Here is a 20275-nt window from a genome sequence, read left to right as displayed (position 1 = left end):
ACACTGTCTGGGAATCATAGACTATCCAAGTGGGAGTGAGTCGTAGTATGCTGTAGATCCACATCCACTGGACTGCTGTCTAAATTACAGGCTCTAGAAATTGCAGACATCTAACACACACTAACATCCTTCTCTTCCACAGCTCTGGCCTCCACAGAACCCCTGAAACATCCGGAAACAGACGGAAGCAGACAAGACCATGTCTGCTGTTGGATGACGGTCTCCTCTGCCGGGATCACACAGCCGACACACAGTGAGGATTACACTGAGACAGACTGACAGACATCAACATAAAGGCTGGCCTCATTCATACAGAGAGACAGTGAGACAGACGGACATCAACCTAGAGCCTTGTGTCCTTACAACAGAGAGACAGACAACAACTCCAAACAGAGAGAGACATCACACAAGTGCCTAGTCACTCTCCAACCCTCCTACCCTTCACCCACTCCACCTCCCACCAGCTGGCCTCAGCACCCCAGCCAGGGGTTACAGGTCACAGGTCAGGGCACAGGTCATCCAGGCTCCTAGTGAACTGCGCTTGGAGGGCACTCTGTTCTGTTCTGTCTGCCGGAGCAGACAGCAGTATTTCAGCATGTTGTCCGTGATGCCCCACAGCAGTGCATTATAATGCCCAGATGGATGCCACTGCCATGCAACCTGCCTAACTTGCTGTCGGGACTGTACCTTCACATCATCTTCCTGCTGGGCAGTGTGTGTGTGGCCTGCAGCAACTGCACACCCGAGCAGCTAGCCGCCATCATGAACTGCTCCAAGCACGAGCGCCATGCACGGAACTACGACTACATGGAAGGGGGAGATGTACGCATACGACAGCTGTTCAGCCGGACACAGTGGTTCCTTACCGTTGACGACTACGGCAACATCAACGGGACACAAGACCCCACCAACTGTTACAGTAAGACCACTGTTTCCCCTATATACTGCGGCACACCGCCGCTAAATCATGCCCGCCTCTGCTAAATCGTGCCCGCCGCTGCTAAATCGTGGCCGCCGCTGCTAAATCGTGGCCTCCGCTGCTAAATCGTGGCCGCCGCTGTTAAATCGTGGCCTCCGCTGCTAAATCGTGGCCTCCGCTGCTAAATCGTGGCCGCCGCTATTAAATCGTGGCCTCCGCTGCTAAATCGTGGCCGCCGCTGTTAAATCGTGGCTGCCGCTGTTAAATCATGGCCTCCGCTGCTAAATCGTGGCCTCCGCTGTTAAATCGTGGCCTCCGCTGTTAAATCGTGGCCTCCGCTGCTAAATCGTGGCCGCCGCTGTTAAATCGTGGCCGCCGCTGCTAAATCGTGGCCGCCGCTGTTAAATCATGGCCTCCGCTGTTAAATCGTGGCCTCCGCTGCTAAATCGTGGCCGCCGCTGCTAAATCGTGGCCGCCGCTGCTAAATCGTGGCCTCCGCTGCTAAATCGTGGCCTCCGCTGCTAAATCGTGGCCTCCGCTGCTAAATCGTGGCCTCCGCTGCTAAATCGTGGCCTCCGCTGCTAAATCGTGGCCTCCGCTATTAAATCGTGGCCTCCGCTGCTAAATCGTGGCCTCCGCTGCTAAATCGTGGTCTCCGCTATTAAATCGTGGCCGCCGCTGCTAAATCGTGGCCGCCGCTGCTAAATCATGGCCTCCGCTATTAAATCGTGGCCGCCGCTGCTAAATCGTGGCCTCCGCTGCTAAATCGTGGCCTCCGCTGCTAAATCGTGGCCTCCGCTATTAAATCGTGGCCGCCGCTGCTAAATCGTGGCCTCCGCTATTAAATCGTGGCCGCCGCTGCTAAATCGTGGCCTCCGCTGCTAAATCGTGGCCTCCGCTATTAAATCGTGGCCGCCGCTGCTAAATCGTGGCCTCCGCTGCTAAATCGTGGCCTCCGCTATTAAATCGTGGCCGCCGCTGCTAAATCGTGGCCTCCGCTGCTAAATCGTGGCCTCCGCTATTAAATCGTGGCCTCCGCTGCTAAATCGTGGCCTCCGCTATTAAATCGTGGCCTCCGCTGCTAAATCGTGGCCTCCGCTGCTAAATCGTGGCCTCCGCTATTAAATCGTGGCCTCCGCTGCTAAATCGTGGCCTCCGCTATTAAATCGTGGCCTCCGCTGCTAAATCGTGGCCTCCGCTGCTAAATCGTGGCCTCCGCTATTAAATCGTGGCCTCCGCTGCTAAATCGTGGCCTCCGCTGCTAAATCGTGGCCTCCGCTGCTAAATCGTGGCCTCCGCTATTAAATCGTGGCCTCCGCTGCTAAATCGTGGCCGCCGCTGCTAAATCGTGGCCTCCGCTATTAAATCGTGGCCGCCGCTGCTAAATCGTGGCCTCCGCTGCTAAATCGTGGCCTCCGCTATTAAATCGTGGCCGCCGCTGCTAAATCGTGGCCTCCGCTGCTAAATCGTGGCCTCCGCTATTAAATCGTGGCCGCCGCTGCTAAATCGTGGCCGCCGCTGCTAAATCGTGGCCGCCGCTGCTATTAAATCGTGGCCGCCGCTGCTAAATCGTGGCCGCCGCTGCTAAATCGTGGCCTCCGCTGCTTATTAAATCGTGGCCGCCGCTGCTAAATCGTGGCCGCCGCTGCTAAATCGTGGCCGCCGCTGCTAAATCGTGGCCGCCGCTGCTAAATCGTGGCCGCCGCTGCTAAATCGTGGCCGCCGCTGCTAAATCGTGGCCGCCGCTGCTATTAAATCGTGGCCGCCGCTGCTAAATCGTGGCCGCCGCTGCTAAATCGTGGCCGCCGCTGCTAAATCGTGGCCTCCGCTGCTAAATCGTGGCCGCCGCTGCTAAATCGTGGCCTCCGCTGCTAAATCGTGGCCTCCGCTGCTAAATCGTGGCCTCCGCTGCTAAATCGTGGCCTCCGCTGCTAAATCGTGGCCTCCGCTGCTAAATCGTGGCCTCCGCTATTAAATCGTGGCCTCCGCTGCTAAATCGTGGCCTCCGCTGCTAAATCGTGGTCTCCGCTATTAAATCGTGGCCGCCGCTGCTAAATCGTGGCCGCCGCTGCTAAATCATGGCCTCCGCTATTAAATCGTGGCCGCCGCTGCTAAATCGTGGCCTCCGCTGCTAAATCGTGGCCTCCGCTGCTAAATCGTGGCCTCCGCTATTAAATCGTGGCCGCCGCTGCTAAATCGTGGCCTCCGCTATTAAATCGTGGCCGCCGCTGCTAAATCGTGGCCTCCGCTGCTAAATCGTGGCCTCCGCTATTAAATCGTGGCCGCCGCTGCTAAATCGTGGCCTCCGCTGCTAAATCGTGGCCTCCGCTATTAAATCGTGGCCGCCGCTGCTAAATCGTGGCCTCCGCTGCTAAATCGTGGCCTCCGCTATTAAATCGTGGCCTCCGCTGCTAAATCGTGGCCTCCGCTATTAAATCGTGGCCTCCGCTGCTAAATCGTGGCCTCCGCTGCTAAATCGTGGCCTCCGCTATTAAATCGTGGCCTCCGCTGCTAAATCGTGGCCTCCGCTATTAAATCGTGGCCTCCGCTGCTAAATCGTGGCCTCCGCTGCTAAATCGTGGCCTCCGCTATTAAATCGTGGCCTCCGCTGCTAAATCGTGGCCTCCGCTGCTAAATCGTGGCCTCCGCTGCTAAATCGTGGCCTCCGCTATTAAATCGTGGCCTCCGCTGCTAAATCGTGGCCGCCGCTGCTAAATCGTGGCCTCCGCTATTAAATCGTGGCCGCCGCTGCTAAATCGTGGCCTCCGCTGCTAAATCGTGGCCTCCGCTATTAAATCGTGGCCGCCGCTGCTAAATCGTGGCCTCCGCTGCTAAATCGTGGCCTCCGCTATTAAATCGTGGCCGCCGCTGCTAAATCGTGGCCGCCGCTGCTAAATCGTGGCCGCCGCTGCTATTAAATCGTGGCCGCCGCTGCTAAATCGTGGCCGCCGCTGCTAAATCGTGGCCTCCGCTGCTTATTAAATCGTGGCCGCCGCTGCTAAATCGTGGCCGCCGCTGCTAAATCGTGGCCGCCGCTGCTAAATCGTGGCCGCCGCTGCTAAATCGTGGCCGCCGCTGCTAAATCGTGGCCGCCGCTGCTAAATCGTGGCCGCCGCTGCTATTAAATCGTGGCCGCCGCTGCTAAATCGTGGCCGCCGCTGCTAAATCGTGGCCGCCGCTGCTAAATCGTGGCCGCCGCTGCTAAATCGTGGCCGCCGCTGCTAAATCGTGGCCGCCGCTGCTAAATCGTGGCCGCCGCTGCTAAATCGTGGCCGCCGCTGCTAAATCGTGGCCGCCGCTGCTATTAAATCGTGGCCGCCGCTGCTAAATCGTGGCCGCCGCTGCTAAATCGTGGCCGCCGCTGCTAAATCGTGGCCTCCGCTGCTAAATCGTGGCCGCCGCTGCTAAATCGTGGCCTCCGCTGCTAAATCGTGGCCTCCGCTGCTAAATCGTGGCCTCCGCTGCTAAATCGTGGCCTCCGCTGCTAAATCGTGGCCTCCGCTGCTAAATCGTGGCCTCCGCTATTAAATCGTGGCCTCCGCTGCTAAATCGTGGCCTCCGCTGCTAAATCGTGGTCTCCGCTATTAAATCGTGGCCGCCGCTGCTAAATCGTGGCCGCCGCTGCTAAATCATGGCCTCCGCTATTAAATCGTGGCCGCCGCTGCTAAATCGTGGCCTCCGCTGCTAAATCGTGGCCTCCGCTGCTAAATCGTGGCCTCCGCTATTAAATCGTGGCCGCCGCTGCTAAATCGTGGCCTCCGCTATTAAATCGTGGCCGCCGCTGCTAAATCGTGGCCTCCGCTGCTAAATCGTGGCCTCCGCTATTAAATCGTGGCCGCCGCTGCTAAATCGTGGCCTCCGCTGCTAAATCGTGGCCTCCGCTATTAAATCGTGGCCGCCGCTGCTAAATCGTGGCCTCCGCTGCTAAATCGTGGCCTCCGCTATTAAATCGTGGCCTCCGCTGCTAAATCGTGGCCTCCGCTATTAAATCGTGGCCTCCGCTGCTAAATCGTGGCCTCCGCTGCTAAATCGTGGCCTCCGCTATTAAATCGTGGCCTCCGCTGCTAAATCGTGGCCTCCGCTATTAAATCGTGGCCTCCGCTGCTAAATCGTGGCCTCCGCTGCTAAATCGTGGCCTCCGCTATTAAATCGTGGCCTCCGCTGCTAAATCGTGGCCTCCGCTGCTAAATCGTGGCCTCCGCTGCTAAATCGTGGCCTCCGCTATTAAATCGTGGCCTCCGCTGCTAAATCGTGGCCGCCGCTGCTAAATCGTGGCCTCCGCTATTAAATCGTGGCCGCCGCTGCTAAATCGTGGCCTCCGCTGCTAAATCGTGGCCTCCGCTATTAAATCGTGGCCGCCGCTGCTAAATCGTGGCCTCCGCTGCTAAATCGTGGCCTCCGCTATTAAATCGTGGCCGCCGCTGCTAAATCGTGGCCGCCGCTGCTAAATCGTGGCCGCCGCTGCTATTAAATCGTGGCCGCCGCTGCTAAATCGTGGCCGCCGCTGCTAAATCGTGGCCTCCGCTGCTTATTAAATCGTGGCCGCCGCTGCTAAATCGTGGCCGCCGCTGCTAAATCGTGGCCGCCGCTGCTAAATCGTGGCCGCCGCTGCTAAATCGTGGCCGCCGCTGCTAAATCGTGGCCGCCGCTGCTAAATCGTGGCCGCCGCTGCTATTAAATCGTGGCCGCCGCTGCTAAATCGTGGCCGCCGCTGCTAAATCGTGGCCGCCGCTGCTAAATCGTGGCCGCCGCTGCTAAATCGTGGCCGCCGCTGCTAAATCGTGGCCGCCGCTGCTAAATCGTGGCCTCCGCTGCTAAATCGTGGCCTCCGCTATTAAATCGTGGCCGCCGCTGCTAAATCGTGGCCGCCGCTGCTAAATCGTGGCCGCCGCTGCTAAATCGTGGCCGCCGCTGCTATTAAATCGTGGCCGCCGCTGCTAAATCGTGGCCGCCGCTGCTAAATCGTGGCCGCCGCTGCTAAATCGTGGCCGCCGCTGCTAAATCGTGGCCGCCGCTGCTAAATCGTGGCCTCCGCTGCTAAATCGTGGCCTCCGCTATTAAATCGTGGCCGCCGCTGCTAAAAAAAAGAATGTTGATGTATAGATGTATTCCCCAGGAAAACCCAACCTGCCCCCCCATGCCAACTGTTGCAGTAAGACTGATCTATATACTGTATATATATATATATATATATATATATATATATATATATATATATATATATATATATATATATAAGACCCCACCAACTGTTACAGTAAGACTGATCTATATACTGTGCATCTATCTGTACAACCCTACCAACTGTTACAGTGAGACTGATCTATATACTGTATATCTATCTATAAAAGACCCCACCAACTGTTACAGTGAGACTGATCTATATACTGTATATCTATCTATAGGACCCCACCAACTGTGACAGTAAGACTGGTCTATATACTATATTTATGTATATAAGGCCCCACCAACTGTTACAGTAAGACTGATCTATATACTGTATATCTATCTATAAAACACCACTAACTGTTACAGTGAGACTGATCTATACACTGTATAGGGCGGCAGGCCCTCCTGGAACAAAATGTGTTTGACACCGCTGGGTTAGAGCATTGAGCCAGTAACCGACAGGTCCCTAGTTCGAATCCCCTAACCGACAAGGTGAAAATCTGTTGATGTACCCTTGAGCAAGGCACTTAGCCCTAATTAACCCTTAACTCGCCAACTGTTACAGTAAGAATGATCTATCTAGTGTATATCTATATCTATAAGACCCGCCAAATGTTACAGTAATGTTACAGATCCAAATGTTATATTATATGTTTTATACCCCCTTAATTGCTACAGTAAGGCTGGTTTTATTATCCACATCTTAACAGCTACAGTATGTGTTGTCTTAGGACTCATCACTTCAATAGAATTCAATCAAACAAACTGATATTGTGCAGGTTGTAGTTTGTAAACAAAGATAGATACTGTGTAAACTGGTGGGGTAGGTTTGATTGAATTCCAGTCTGTGTAGTAGGATTCATCTCTTACTAACAGGTGGCTCTGAGTGGACTCTCAGCAACAGTAGATGTAGAGAGGGTGACTTATACATTCTACTCACTGTATGTTTATGGGCTGCTTTAGACTCTCAGACATGTCTAAACATTTTTACGGCTGATGTGTTACTGCTAATAACAATATGGTTGAGCAATGTCCACGTTGCTGAGATCTTAGTCACTCATGTCTAGTCAGAGATAGAGAGAGAGAGAGAGAGAGAGAGAGATAGAGAGAGAGAGAGAGAGAGAGAAAGCAATAGAGAGAGAGAGAGAGAGAAAGCAATAGAGAGAGAGTGAGAGAGAGAGAGAGAGAGAGAGAGAGAGAAAGCAAGAGGGAGAGAGATCGAGAGAGAGAGAGAGAGAGAGAGAGAGAGAGAGAGAGAGAGAGAGAAAGCAATAGAGAGAGAGAGAGAGAGAGAGAGAGAGAGAGAGAGAGAGAGAGAAATAGAGAGGGGGAAAGAAAGTGAAGAAAGAAACAGAGAGAGCAGAAAAACAGAGAGAGAGAAACCAAAAACAAATAGAGGGAGAGAAACCAAGAAACGGAGAGACAGAGAGCTCAGCTGGCAGATTCCTCTGTGTCTATGTGAGTTATCTCCCAGTCTGTTGAGTGAGTAATAAGGCTGTTGGAACACGGTCATATAGCAGCTAGCTCTCTCCCCTCTGGGACTCCCTGGAGCAGCCTGATGTTATTGTCCAATGTTCCCTCTGCAGTGTAATCACACTAGTAATGGGTCATGTGTCTCTGTTAGGGCAGCCAAAGTGACAGAGGTAAAGTGAAGCAGGTGTGGGCTCTGGCAGAGCCAACCATAACACCATGTAAACACAGCCACTAATGAAGTAAACCAAGGGGCTGGGAGTTGGGGCTGGAGATGCAGACGGCCAGGACAAATGAACTGGCATGAAACACGCACGCACCCACGCACATATTAAACACCTCAGTGAAGTAGCCCAAGCTGACCTAGTCTATCCACAGGGATACGGGTTTAGTATGTGGGAGTGTGACATCAAAACAATAACTCTATAGGTTTCAATAATGTCTGCCCGTCTGTTTGTCTGTCTACCTGTCTGCTCAACTGCCCGTCTGCCTGCCTCCCTCCCTGCCTGTCTGTCTATCTGTCTGTGTGTCAGTGGAATGCTGGCATGGCCAGGGTAGCCTATCTACCTGTCTGTCTGCTCAGATGCCCGCCTGTCTATCTATCTATCTGTCTGTCTGCCTGCTCACCTGTCCATATGCCTGTCTATCTGGCTGTGGAATGTTGGCGTGACCAGGGTAGCCTGTCTATCTGGCTGTGGAATGTTGGCGTGACCAGGGAAGCCTGTCTACCTGGCTGTGGAATGTTGGCGTGACCAGGGTAGCCTGTCTATCTGGCTGTGGAATGTTGGCGTGACCAGGGAAGCCTGTCTACCTGGCTGTGGAATGTTGGCGTGACCAGGGTAGCCTGTCTATCTGGCTGTGGAATGTTGGCGTGACCAGGGTAGCCTGTCTATCTGGCTGTGGAATGTTGGCGTGACCAGGGTAGCCTGTCTATCTGGCTGTGGAATGTTGGCGTGACCAGGGAAGCCTGTCTGTCTGGCTGTGGAATGTTGGCGTGACCAGGGTAGCCTGTCTATCTGGCTGTGGAATGTAGGTGTGACCAGGGTAGCCTGTCTGTCTGGCTGTGGAATGTTGGCGTGACCAGGGTAGCCTGTCTATCTGGCTGTGGAATGTAGGTGTGACCAGGGTAGCCTGTCTATCTGGCTGTGGAATGTAGGTGTGACCAGGGTAGCCTGTCTGTCTGGCTGTGGAATGTTGGCGTGACCAGGGTAGCCTGTCTATCTGGCTGTGGAATGTAGGTGTGACCAGGGTAGCCTGTCTGTCTGGCTGTGGAATGTTGGTGTGACCAGGGTAGCCTGTCTGTCTGGCTGTGGAATGTTGACGTGACCAGGGTAGCCTGTCTATCTGGCTGTGGAATTTTGGCGTGACCAGGGTAGCCTGTCTACCTGTCTATCTGGCTGTGGAATGTTGACGTGACCAGGGTAGCCTGTCTATCTGGCTGTGGAATGTTGACGTGACCAGGGTAGACTGTCTATCTGGCTGTGGAATGTTGATGTGACCATGGTAGCCTGTCTACCTGGCTGTGGAATGTTGGCGTGACCAGGGTAGACTGTCTATCTGGCTGTGGAATGTTGGCGTGACCAGGGTAGCCTGTCTGCCTGTCTATCTGGCTGTGGAATGTTGGCGTGACCAGGGTAGCCTGTCTGTCTGGCTGTGGAATGTTGGCGTGACCAGGGAAGCCTGTCTACCTGGCTGTGGGATGTTGGCGTGACCAGGGTAGCCTGTCTATCTGGCTGTGGAATGTTGGCGTGACCAGGGAAGCCTGTCTACCTGGCTGTGGGATGTTGGCGTGACCAGGGTAGCCTGTCTATCTGGCTGTGGAATGTTGGCGTGACCAGGGTAGCCTGTCTACCTGGCTGTGGAATGTTAGCGTGACCAGGGAAGCCTGTCTACCTGGCTGTGGAATTTTGTCGTGACCAGGGTAGCCTGTCTATCTGGCTGTGGAATGTTGGCGTGACCAGGGTAGCCTGTCTACCTGGCTGTGGAATGTTGGCGTGACCAGGGTAGCCTGTCTGTCTGGCTGTGGAATGTTGGCATGACCAGGGAAGCCTGTCTATCTGGCTGTGGAATGTTGGTGTGACCAGGGAAGCCTGTCTACCTGGCTGTGGAATGTTGGTGTGACCAGGGTAGCCTGTCTATCTGGCTGTGGAATGTTGGCGTGACCAGGGAAGCCTGTCTATCTGGCTGTGGAATGTTGGTGTGACCAGGGTAGCCTCTGTCTCTGGTGAGGAGGGGGAAGATGAGTCTTGCGAAACAAAAACTGGCCTTGAAAAGCAGAGAAATGGATCCACCCAGATGTGTCTGACAATGGCACGCAGGGAGACATGCAGGCACGCACACACACACACACACACACACACACACACACACACACACACACACACACACACACACACACACACACACACACACACACACACACACACACACACACACACACACACACACACACACACACACACAGGCCTTTGAAGAGCCCAGCATGGGCATGAATACAGCTAATAAATATTTGATTCATATTGCTCTGTTCCTGTCTGGCCTAGCCTGGTCTGGGCTGGGGTAAAGTGGGGTGAGCTGGGCTGGGCTGAGCAGGGCCGAGGTGAAGTGAGGTGGGGTGGGCTGGGCAGGGCAGGGCCGAGGTGAAGTGAGGTGGGGTGGGCAGGGCCGAGGTGAAGTGAGGTGAGCTAGGCTGAGCAGGGCAGGGCCGAGGTGAAGTGAGGTGAGCTAGGCTGAGCAGGGCAGGGCCGAGGTGAAGTGAGGTGAGCTAGGCTGAGCAGGGCAGGGCCGAGGTGAAGTGAGGTGAGCTAGGCTGAGCAGGGCAGGGCCGAGGTGAAGTGAGGTGGGGTGGGCTGGGCAGGGCAGGGCCGAGGTGAAGTGAGGTGAGGTGGGCTGGGCAGGGCAGGGCCGAGGTGAAGTGAGGTGAGGTGGGCTGGACAGGGCAGGGCCGAGGTGAAGTGAGGTGGGGTGGGGTGGGCTGGGCAGGGCCAAGGGGAAGTGAGGTGAGGTGGGCTGGGCAGGGCAGGGCCGAGGTGAAGTGAGGTGGGCTGGGCAGGGCAGGGCCGAGGTGAAGTGAGGTGAGGTGGGCTGGGCAGGGCAGGGCCGAGGTGAAGTGAGGTGAGGTGGGCTGGGCAGGGCAGGGCAGGGCCGAGGTGAAGTGAGGTGAGGTGAGGTGGGTAGGTCAGGGCAGGGCCGAGGTGAAGTGAGGTGAGGTGGGCTGGGCAGGGCAGGGCCGAGGTGAAGTGAGGTGAGGTGGGCTGGGCAGGACAGGGCCGAGGTGAAGTGAGGTGAGGTGGGCTGGGCAGGACAGGGCCGAGGTGAAGTGAGGTGAGGTGGGCTGGGCAGGGCAGGGCCGAGGTGAAGTGAGGTGAGGTGGGCTGGGCAGGGCAGGGCCGAGGTGAAGTGAGGTGGGCTGGGCAGGGCCGAGGTGAAGTGAGGTGAGGTGGGCTGGGCAGGGCAGGGCCGAGGTGAAGTGAGGTGGGCTGGGCAGGGCCGAGGTGAAGTGAGGTGAGGTGGACTGGACAGGGCAGGGCCGAGGTGAAGTGAGGTGTGGTGAGGTGGGTAGGTCAGGGCCGAGTTGAAGTGAGGTGGGGTGAGGTGGGCTGGGCTGGGCTGAGCAGGGCCGAGGTGAAGTGAGGTGAGGTGGGCTGGGCAGGGCAGGGCCGAGGTGAAGTGAAGTGAGGTGGGCTGGGCAGGGCTGAGCAGGGCCGAGGTGAAGTGAGGTGAGGTGGGCTGGGCAGGGCAGGGCCGAGGTGAAGTGAGGTGAGGTGGGCTGGGCAGGGCAGGGCCGAGGTGAAGTGAGGTGAGGTGGGCTGGGCAGGGCAGGGCCGAGGTGAAGTGAGGTGGGCTGGGCAGGGCCGAGGTGAAGTGAGGTGAGGTGGGCTGGGCAGGGCAGGGCCGAGGTGAAGTGAGGTGAGGTGGGCTGGGCAGGGCAGGGCCGAGGTGAAGTGAGGTGAGGTGGGCTGGGCAGGGCTGAGATGAAGTGAGGTGAGGTGGGCAGGGCAGGGCAGGGCCGAGGTGAAGCTAGGTGGGGTGAGGTGGGCTGGGCAGGGCTGAGCAAGGCCGAGGTGAAGTGAGGTAGGCTGGGCAGGGCAGGGCCGAGGTGAAGTGAGGTGAGGTGGGCTGGGCAGGGCAGGGCCGAGGTGAAGTGAGGTGAGGTGGACTGGACAGGGCAGGGCCGAGGTGAAGTGAGGTGTGGTGAGGTGGGTAGGTCAGGGCCGAGTTGAAGTGAGGTGGGGTGAGGTGGGCTGGGCAGGGCCGAGGTGAAGTGAGGTGGGCTGGGCAGGGCAGGGCTGAGGTGAAGTGAGGTGAGGTGGGCTGGGCAGGGCCGAGGTGAAGTGAGGTGGGGTGAAGTGGGCAGGGCAGGGCAGGGCCAAGGTGAAGTGAGGTGGGGTGAGGTGGGCAGGGCAGGGCAGGGCAGGGCTGAGTGGAAGTGAGGTGAGGTGGGCTGGGGAGGGCAGGGCCGAGGTGAAGTGAAGTGAGGTGAGGTGGGCTGGGCTGAGCAGGGCCGAGGTGAAGTGAGGTGAGGTGGGCTGGGCAGGGCAGGGCCGAGGTGAAGTGAGGTGAGGTGGGCTGGGCAGGACAGGGCCGAGGTGAAGTGAGGTGAGGTGGGCTGGGCAGGACAGGGCCGAGGTGAAGTGAGGTGAGGTGGGCTGGGCAGGGCAGGGCCGAGGTGAAGTGAGGTGAGGTGGGCTGGGCAGGGCATGGCCGAGGTGAGGTGAGGTGGGCTGGGCAGGGCCGAGGTGAAGTGAGGTGAGGTGGGCTGGGCAGGGCAGGGCCGAGGTGAAGTGAGGTGGGCTGGGCAGGGCCGAGGTGAAGTGAGGTGAGGTGGACTGGACAGGGCAGGGCCGAGGTGAAGTGAGGTGTGGTGAGGTGGGTAGGTCAGGGCCGAGTTGAAGTGAGGTGGGGTGAGGTGGGCTGGGCTGGGCTGAGCAGGGCCGAGGTGAAGTGAGGTGAGGTGGGCTGGGCAGGGCTGAGATGAAGTGAGGTGAGGTGGGCAGGGCAGGGCAGGGCCGAGGTGAAGCTAGGTGGGGTGAGGTGGGCTGGGCAGGGCTGAGCAAGGCCGAGGTGAAGTGAGGTAGGCTGGGCAGGGCAGGGCCGAGGTGAAGTGAGGTGAGGTGGGCTGGGCAGGGCAGGGCCGAGGTGAAGTGAGGTGAGGTGGGCTGGGCAGGGCAGGGCCGAGGTGAAGTGAGGTGGGCTGGGCAGGGCCGAGGTGAAGTGAGGTGAGGTGGGCTGGGCAGGGCAGGGCCGAGGTGAAGTGAGGTGGGCTGGGCAGGGCCGAGGCTAAGTGAGGTGAGGTGGACTGGACAGGGCAGGGCCGAGGTGAAGTGAGGTGTGGTGAGGTGGGTAGGTCAGGGCCGAGTTGAAGTGAGGTGGGGTGAGGTGGGCTGGGCTGGGCTGAGCAGGGCCGAGGTGAAGTGAGGTGAGGTGGGCTGGGCAGGGCAGGGCCGAGGTGAAGTGAGGTGAGGTGGGCTGGGCAGGGCAGGGCCGAGGTGAAGTGAGGTGAGGTGGGCTGGGCAGGGCAGGGCCGAGGTGAAGTGAGGTGAGGTGGGCTGGGCAGGGCAGGGCCGAGGTGAAGTGAGGTGAGGTGGGCTGGGCAGGGCAGGGCCGAGGTGAAGTGAGGTGGGCTGGGCAGGGCCGAGGTGAAGTGAGGTGAGGTGGGCTGGGCAGGGCAGGGCCGAGGTGAAGTGAGGTGAGGTGGGCTGGGCAGGGCAGGGCCGAGGTGAAGTGAGGTGAGGTGGGCTGGGCAGGGCTGAGATGAAGTGAGGTGAGGTGGGCAGGGCAGGGCAGGGCCGAGGTGAAGCTAGGTGGGGTGAGGTGGGCTGGGCAGGGCTGAGCAAGGCCGAGGTGAAGTGAGGTAGGCTGGGCAGGGCAGGGCCGAGGTGAAGTGAGGTGAGGTGGGCTGGGCAGGGCAGGGCCGAGGTGAAGTGAGGTGAGGTGGACTGGACAGGGCAGGGCCGAGGTGAATTGAGGTGTGGTGAGGTGGGTAGGTCAGGGCCGAGTTGAAGTGAGGTGGGGTGAGGTGGGCTGGGCTGGGCTGAGCAGGGCCGAGGTGAAGTGAGGTGAGGTGGGCTGGGCAGGGCAGGGCCGAGGTGAAGTGAGGTGAGGTGGGCTGGGCAGGGCAGGGCCGAGGTGAAGTGAGGTGAGGTGGGCTGGGCAGGGCAGGGCCGAGGTGAAGTGAGGTGAGGTGGGCTGGGCAGGGCAGGGCCGAGGTGAAGTGAGGTGAGGTGGGCTGGGCAGGGCAGGGCCGAGGTGAAGTGAGGTGAGGTGGGCTGGGCAGGGCAGGGCCGAGGTGAAGTGAGGTGAGGTGGGCTGGGCAGGGCAGGGCCGAGGTGAAGTGAGGTGGGCTGGGCAGGGCCGAGGTGAAGTGAGGTGAGGTGGGCTGGGCAGGGCAGGGCCGAGGTGAAGTGAGGTGAGGTGGGCTGGGCAGGGCAGGGCCGAGGTGAAGTGAGGTGAGGTGGGCTGGGCAGGGCTGAGATGAAGTGAGGTGAGGTGGGCAGGGCAGGGCAGGGCCGAGGTGAAGCTAGGTGGGGTGAGGTGGGCTGGGCAGGGCTGAGCAAGGCCGAGGTGAAGTGAGGTAGGCTGGGCAGGGCAGGGCCGAGGTGAAGTGAGGTGAGGTGGGCTGGGCAGGGCAGGGCCGAGGTGAAGTGAGGTGAGGTGGACTGGACAGGGCAGGGCCGAGGTGAAGTGAGGTGTGGTGAGGTGGGTAGGTCAGGGCCGAGTTGAAGTGAGGTGGGGTGAGGTGGGCTGGGCTGGGCTGAGCAGGGCCGAGGTGAAGTGAGGTGAGGTGGGCTGGGCAGGGCAGGGCCGAGGTGAAGTGAGGTGAGGTGGGCTGGGCAGGGCAGGGCCGAGGTGAAGTGAGGTGAGGTGGGCTGGGCAGGGCAGGGCCGAGGTGAAGTGAGGTGAGGTGGGCTGGGCAGGGCAGGGCCGAGGTGAAGTGAGGTGAGGTGGGCTGGGCAGGGCAGGGCCGAGGTGAAGTGAGGTGAGGTGGGCTGGGCAGGGTAGGGCCGAGGTGAAGTGAGGTGAGGTGGGCTGGGCAGGGCTGAGATGAAGTGAGGTGAGGTGGGCAGGGCAGGGCAGGGCCGAGGTGAAGCTAGGTGGGGTGAGGTGGGCTGGGCAGGGCTGAGCAAGGCCGAGGTGAAGTGAGGTAGGCTGGGCAGGGCAGGGCCGAGGTGAAGTGAGGTGAGGTGGGCTGGGCAGGGCAGGGCCGAGGTGAAGTGAGGTGAGGTGGACTGGACAGGGCAGGGCCGAGGTGAAGTGAGGTGTGGTGAGGTGGGTAGGTCAGGGCCGAGTTGAAGTGAGGTGGGGTGAGGTGGGCTGGGCAGGGCCGAGGTGAAGTGAGGTGGGCTGGGCAGGGCAGGGCTGAGGTGAAGTGAGGTGAGGTGGGCTGGGCAGGGCCGAGGTGAAGTGAGGTGGGGTGAAGTGGGCAGGGCAGGGCAGGGCAGGGCCAAGGTGAAGTGAGGTGGGGTGATGTGGGCAGGGCAGGGCAGGGCTGAGTGGAAGTGAGGTGAGGTGGGCTGGGGAGGGCAGGGCCGAGGTGAAGTGAGGTGGGGTGAGGTGGGTAGGGCAGGGCAGGGCAGGGCAGGGCCGAGGTGAAGTGAGGTGAGGTGGGCTGGGGAGGGCAGGGCCGAGGTGAAGTGAGGTGGGGTGAGGTGGGCAGGGCTGAGTGGAAGTGAGGTGAGGTGGGCTGGGCAGGGCAGGGCTGAGTGGAAGTGAGGTGAGGTGGGCTGGGCAGGGCAGGGCTGAGTGGAAGTGAGGTGAGGTGGGCTGGGGAGGGCAGGGCCGAGGTGAAGTGAGGTGGGGTGAGGTGGGTAGGGCAGGGCAGGGCAGGGCAGGGCCGAGGTGAAGTGAGGTGAGGTGGGCTGGGGAGGGCAGGGCCGAGGTGAAGTGAGGTGGGGTGAGGTGGGCAGGACAGGGCAGGGCAGGGCCGAGGTGAAGTGAGGTGAAGTGAGTAGGGCTTGGGGGACTAATCAGCCTTGAACACAACCGCTGCACAGACAGACAGACAGACAGACAGACAGACAGACAGACAGACAGGCAGGCAGGCAGACAGGCAGACAGACAGACACAGGCAGCCAGACAGGCAGGCAGACAGGCAGACAGACAGACACAGGCAGCCAGACAGACAGACAGGCACAGCTACATACCAATTATTCATAAAACAAATCCACAAATTATTATTAAAACAATGTATACAAACTGTCTGTTGCTTGATATGAGCAAGTCAACCCAAATGTTCCAAAGAATAGGAAATCGACAATTAGCTGGCGAGTAGTGGCTACTGCCTGGCCAGTGAGCTAGCTACATTTCAGTCAGTAGCTATCCTTCTAAATGCGATGGTCACTGGATCAACTATACAGCTATGAGTTGTACATATTTTGTTGAAAACAAACTAGCATCCAGTTGTTGTTGCCCATGGTAGAATCATATCTAACCAGCTGGCCCCTGAATCCCGTGTCTATGTGGCCATGCATGAACTTCCGAGTCTAGATGTAGTCCAGCTAACGTTAGCTAGCTAGCTACCTAGTATTGCTAGCTGAACTGTTTTATTAAAAATGTAAGATAACTGTCATTAAAGTTGGTGGTTACTACTGGTTTTAGATCCGAGGTGAGAGAAATTGCCCGCCAGTGTTTTGCGTTTTGGTAAGGACTAGGAATGATGTCACGCAACCAAGAAGGATCAACCACTCACCAGATAATAATGACATTTTTGCCTTTTGCTATCCTACATTTTAAGTACCAAAATGAAAGAATGGCAGGAATCAACACAATTGTGCATGAGATGACGCATTCTCAGTAGGATGAGCCTAGTATGCTGATATTTGTTGCTTACTGCATTAGGTTTTTATTTAACAGTATGTTCTAAATAGTAAACTCAGCAAAAAAAGAAACATCCCTTTTTCAGGACCCTGTCTTTCAAAGATCATTTGTAGAAATCCAAATAACTTCACAGATCTTCATTGTAAAGGGTTTAAACACTTTTTCCCATGCTTGTTCAATGAACCATAAACAATTAATGAACATGCACCTGTGGAACGGTCGTTAAGACACTAACAGCCTACAGACGGTAGGCAATTAAGGTCACAGTTATAAAAACTTAGGACACTAAAGAGGCCTCTCTACTGTCTCTGAAAAACACCAAAAGAAAGATGCCCAGGGTCCGTGCTCATCTGCGTGAACGTGCCTTAGGCAAGCTGCAAGGAGGCATGAGGGATGCAGATGTGGCCAGGGCAATAAATGTCAATGTCCGTTCTGTGAGACACCTAAGACAGTGCTACAGGATGGACAGCTGATCATCCTCGGAGTGGCAGACCACGTGTAACAACACCTGCACAGGATCGGTACAGCTGAACATCACACCTACGGGACAGGTACAGGATGGCAACAACAACTGCCCGAGTTACACCAGGAACGCACAATCCCACCATCAGTGCTCAGACTGTCCGCAATAAGCTGAGAGAGGCTGGACTGAGAGCTTGTATGCCTGTTGTAAGGCAGGTCTCACCAGACATCACCTGCAACAACGTCGCCTATGGGCACAAACCCACCGTCGCTGGACCAGACAGGACTGGCAAAAAGTGCTCTTTGCTGACGAGTCGTGGTTTTGTCTCACCAGCGGTGATGGTCGGATTCGCGTTTATCGTCGAAGGAATGAGCGTTACACCGAGGCCTGTACTCTGGAGCAGGATCGATTTGGAGGTGGAGGGTCCGTCATGGTCTGGGGCGGTGTGTGACAGTATCGTCTGACTGAGCTTGTCATTGCTGCACGCTCATCCTGACATGACCTGCCAGCATGACAATGCCACCAGCCATACTGCTCATTCTGTGCGGGATTTCCTGCAATACAGGAATGTCAGTGTTCTGCCATGGCCAGCGAAGAGCCCGGATTTCAATCCCATTGAGCAAGTCTGGGACCTGCTGGATCGGAGGGTGAGGGCTAGGGCCATTCCCCCCAGAAATGTCCGGGAACTTGCAGGTGCCTTGGTGGAAGAGTGGGGTAACATCTCACAGCAAGAACTGGCAAATCTGGTGCAGTCCAATACTTAATGCAGCTGGTGGCCACACCAGATACTGACTGTTACTTTTGATTTTGACCCCCCCTTTGTTCAGGGAAACATTATTCCATTTCTGTTAGTCACATGTCTGTGGATCTTGTTCAGTTTATGTCTCAGTTGTTGAATCTTGTTATGTTCATACAAATATTTACACATGCTAAGTTTGCTGAAAATAAACGCAGTTGACAGTGAGAGGACGTTTCTTTTTTTGCTGAGTTTATATGATTAGTACACAGTATGCAGTTTAAGTAAGTAGTAGGCAAACCAGATTTCAGACACAGCCATTGGCAGAGCATATTAATCTGAATCACTAACATATGACGCTAGTAGAGGACTGTTGGCTTGTAGTGAAAACACTGAATAAGGGTCTTCATAGACAGCAGAGCATGTTTTACTGTATCTGGTTTTAAGGAAATTATGCCAGGAGTCTGCAAGAGCCAGTTTAAACCAGTGATTGATTTATTTTGGCCCCCCCAAAGTTTTTAGTACATTTTAAGATTTTTGTTTTTGGTAAAAATAAAATACTGTAAAATCACCTGGAATTCAGCTAGAAATGTGTTTAATTTCTGAAATCTGTTCGCAAGTATTCCCACAAATGTAAAAAAGAGACGTATGTGATCTTGTCTCAATATATTCAAGGTATGAAAGTATTGTTATTTTCAAATACAATCTCTTTTTGGACTTAGTTGTGGTCAATTTGTAGTGTACAAATTATTAAAGTTAAATTCTGCGGCTGAATGTAGTTGCCTAATCCTGCTGTAGGCTATTCAAAAACATATGGGAACACTCTTAAACCCTACAGACAGTTTGCTGGTGAGTGTGTTGTGTCTGTTGCCCCAGTACAACAGATAGACTATATAATAGTATTGTTACCCTGTTATAATCCAGTACAACAGACTATATAATAGTATTGTTACCCTGTTATAATCCAGTACAACAGATAGACTATATAATAGTATTGTTATCCTGTTATAATCCAGTACAACAGACTATATAATAGTATTGTTATCCTGTTATAATCCAGTACAACAGACTATATAATAGTATTGTTATCCTGTTATAATCCAGTACAACAGACTATATCATAGTATTGTTATCCTGTTATAATCCAGTACAACAGACTATATAATAGTATTGTTATCCTGTTATAATCCAGTACAACAGACTATATAATAGTATTGTTATCCTGTTATAATCAAGCACAACAGATAGACTATATAATAGTATTGTTATCCTGTTATAATCCAGTACAACAGACTATATAATAGTATTGTTATCCTGTTATAATCCAGTACAACAGACTATATAATAGTATTGTTATCCTGTTATAATCCAGTACAACAGACTATATAATAGTATTGTTATCCTGTTATAATCCAGTACAACAGACTATATAATAGTATCATTACCCTGTTATAATCCAGTACAACAGACTATATAATAGTATTGTTACCCTGTTATAAACCAGTAGAAAATATAGGCTATATAATAGTATCGTTACCCTGTTATAAACCAGTAGAAAATATAGGCTATATAATAGTATCGTTACCCTGTTATAAACCAGTAGAAAATATAGGCTATATAATAGTATCGTTACCCTGTTATAACACAGTATAACAGATATACAATGGCATTGTTGATTTGTTACCATGTTATAACACAGTATAACCAATATACAACAGTATCATTGATTTGTTACACTGTTATATCTATATACCAGATAATACTATTGTTACCCTGTTATTACAATAGAATACACTGTACGGTATATAGTATTGCGACGCTGTTAGTATTACAAATATATTGTGTCCCTATTATAACAGTATAACAGTATAATAGATATGGCCCTGTTCTATCAGTCAGTGTCAGCCTCCGTGTGTCTCCCTGAATAACCTCAGCAGTCAGATCTGACCTGAGACGCATTCTCAGTGTTACGCACCATAAACCATCAGATGCCTGTGACTCAGCTGTAACAAGACACACATGGGCTTAGAAACCCTTAGAAAAGGTTAGAAACACCAGAGTAGAGAAGAGATATCGAAGAGATCCAGGTTCCTAATAAACATCCACACACTCAGGAGTGATGCAGGTTCCTAATGAACATCCACATACTCAGGAGTGGTACAGGTTCCTAACGAACATCCACACACTCAGGAGTGGTACAGGTTCCTAATGAACATCCACATACTCAGGAGTGATGCAGGTTCCTAACGAACATCCACATACTCAGGAGTGGTACAGGTTCCTAATGAACATCCACAAACTCAAGGGTGGTACAGGTTCCTAATGAACATCCACACATTCAGGGGTGGTTCAGGTTCCTAATGAACATCCACAAACTCAAGGGTGGTACAGGTTCCTAATGAACATCCACACACTCAGGAGTGGTACAGGTTCCTAATGAACATCCACATACTCAGGAGTGATGCAGGTTCCTAATGAACATCCACACACTCAGGAGTGGTACAGGTTCCTAATGAACATCCACATACTCAGGAGTGATGCAGGTTCCTAACGAACATCCACATACTCAGGAGTGGTACAGGTTCCTAATGAACATCCACAAACTCAAGGGTGGTACAGGTTCCTAATGAACATCCACACATTCAGGGGTGGTTCAGGTTCCTAATGAACATCCACAAACTCAGGAGTGGTACAGGTTCCT

At 54.9% G+C, this 20275-nt stretch overlaps 2 protein-coding genes across 2 annotated transcripts in view; one reads left to right on the top strand and one right to left on the bottom strand.

Annotated features, from left to right (window-relative positions):
* The window catches only part of LOC110506788 (protein FAM227B), a 93060-nt gene that overhangs the window by 33195 nt on the left and 39590 nt on the right, over positions 1 to 20275 (bottom strand). The window lies entirely within an intron of this gene.
* Positions 1 to 20275, top strand: part of LOC110518431 (fibroblast growth factor 7) — a 40874-nt gene that overhangs the window by 1389 nt on the left and 19210 nt on the right. The window contains exon 2 of the mRNA XM_090238981.1: positions 143 to 919. Within this exon, the coding sequence (XP_090095107.1) occupies positions 631 to 919 (289 nt within the window). The 5' untranslated portion in view covers positions 143 to 630. The remainder of the gene's footprint in view (positions 1 to 142; positions 920 to 20275) is intronic.

This window comes from Oncorhynchus mykiss, chromosome 6, assembly GCF_057628025.1.
Source record: "Oncorhynchus mykiss isolate SJ-2025 chromosome 6, ASM5762802v1, whole genome shotgun sequence".
In the NCBI taxonomy this organism is placed as follows: Eukaryota; Metazoa; Chordata; class Actinopteri; order Salmoniformes; family Salmonidae; genus Oncorhynchus; species Oncorhynchus mykiss.
This window is presented reverse-complemented; position numbering and strand designations above follow the sequence as displayed.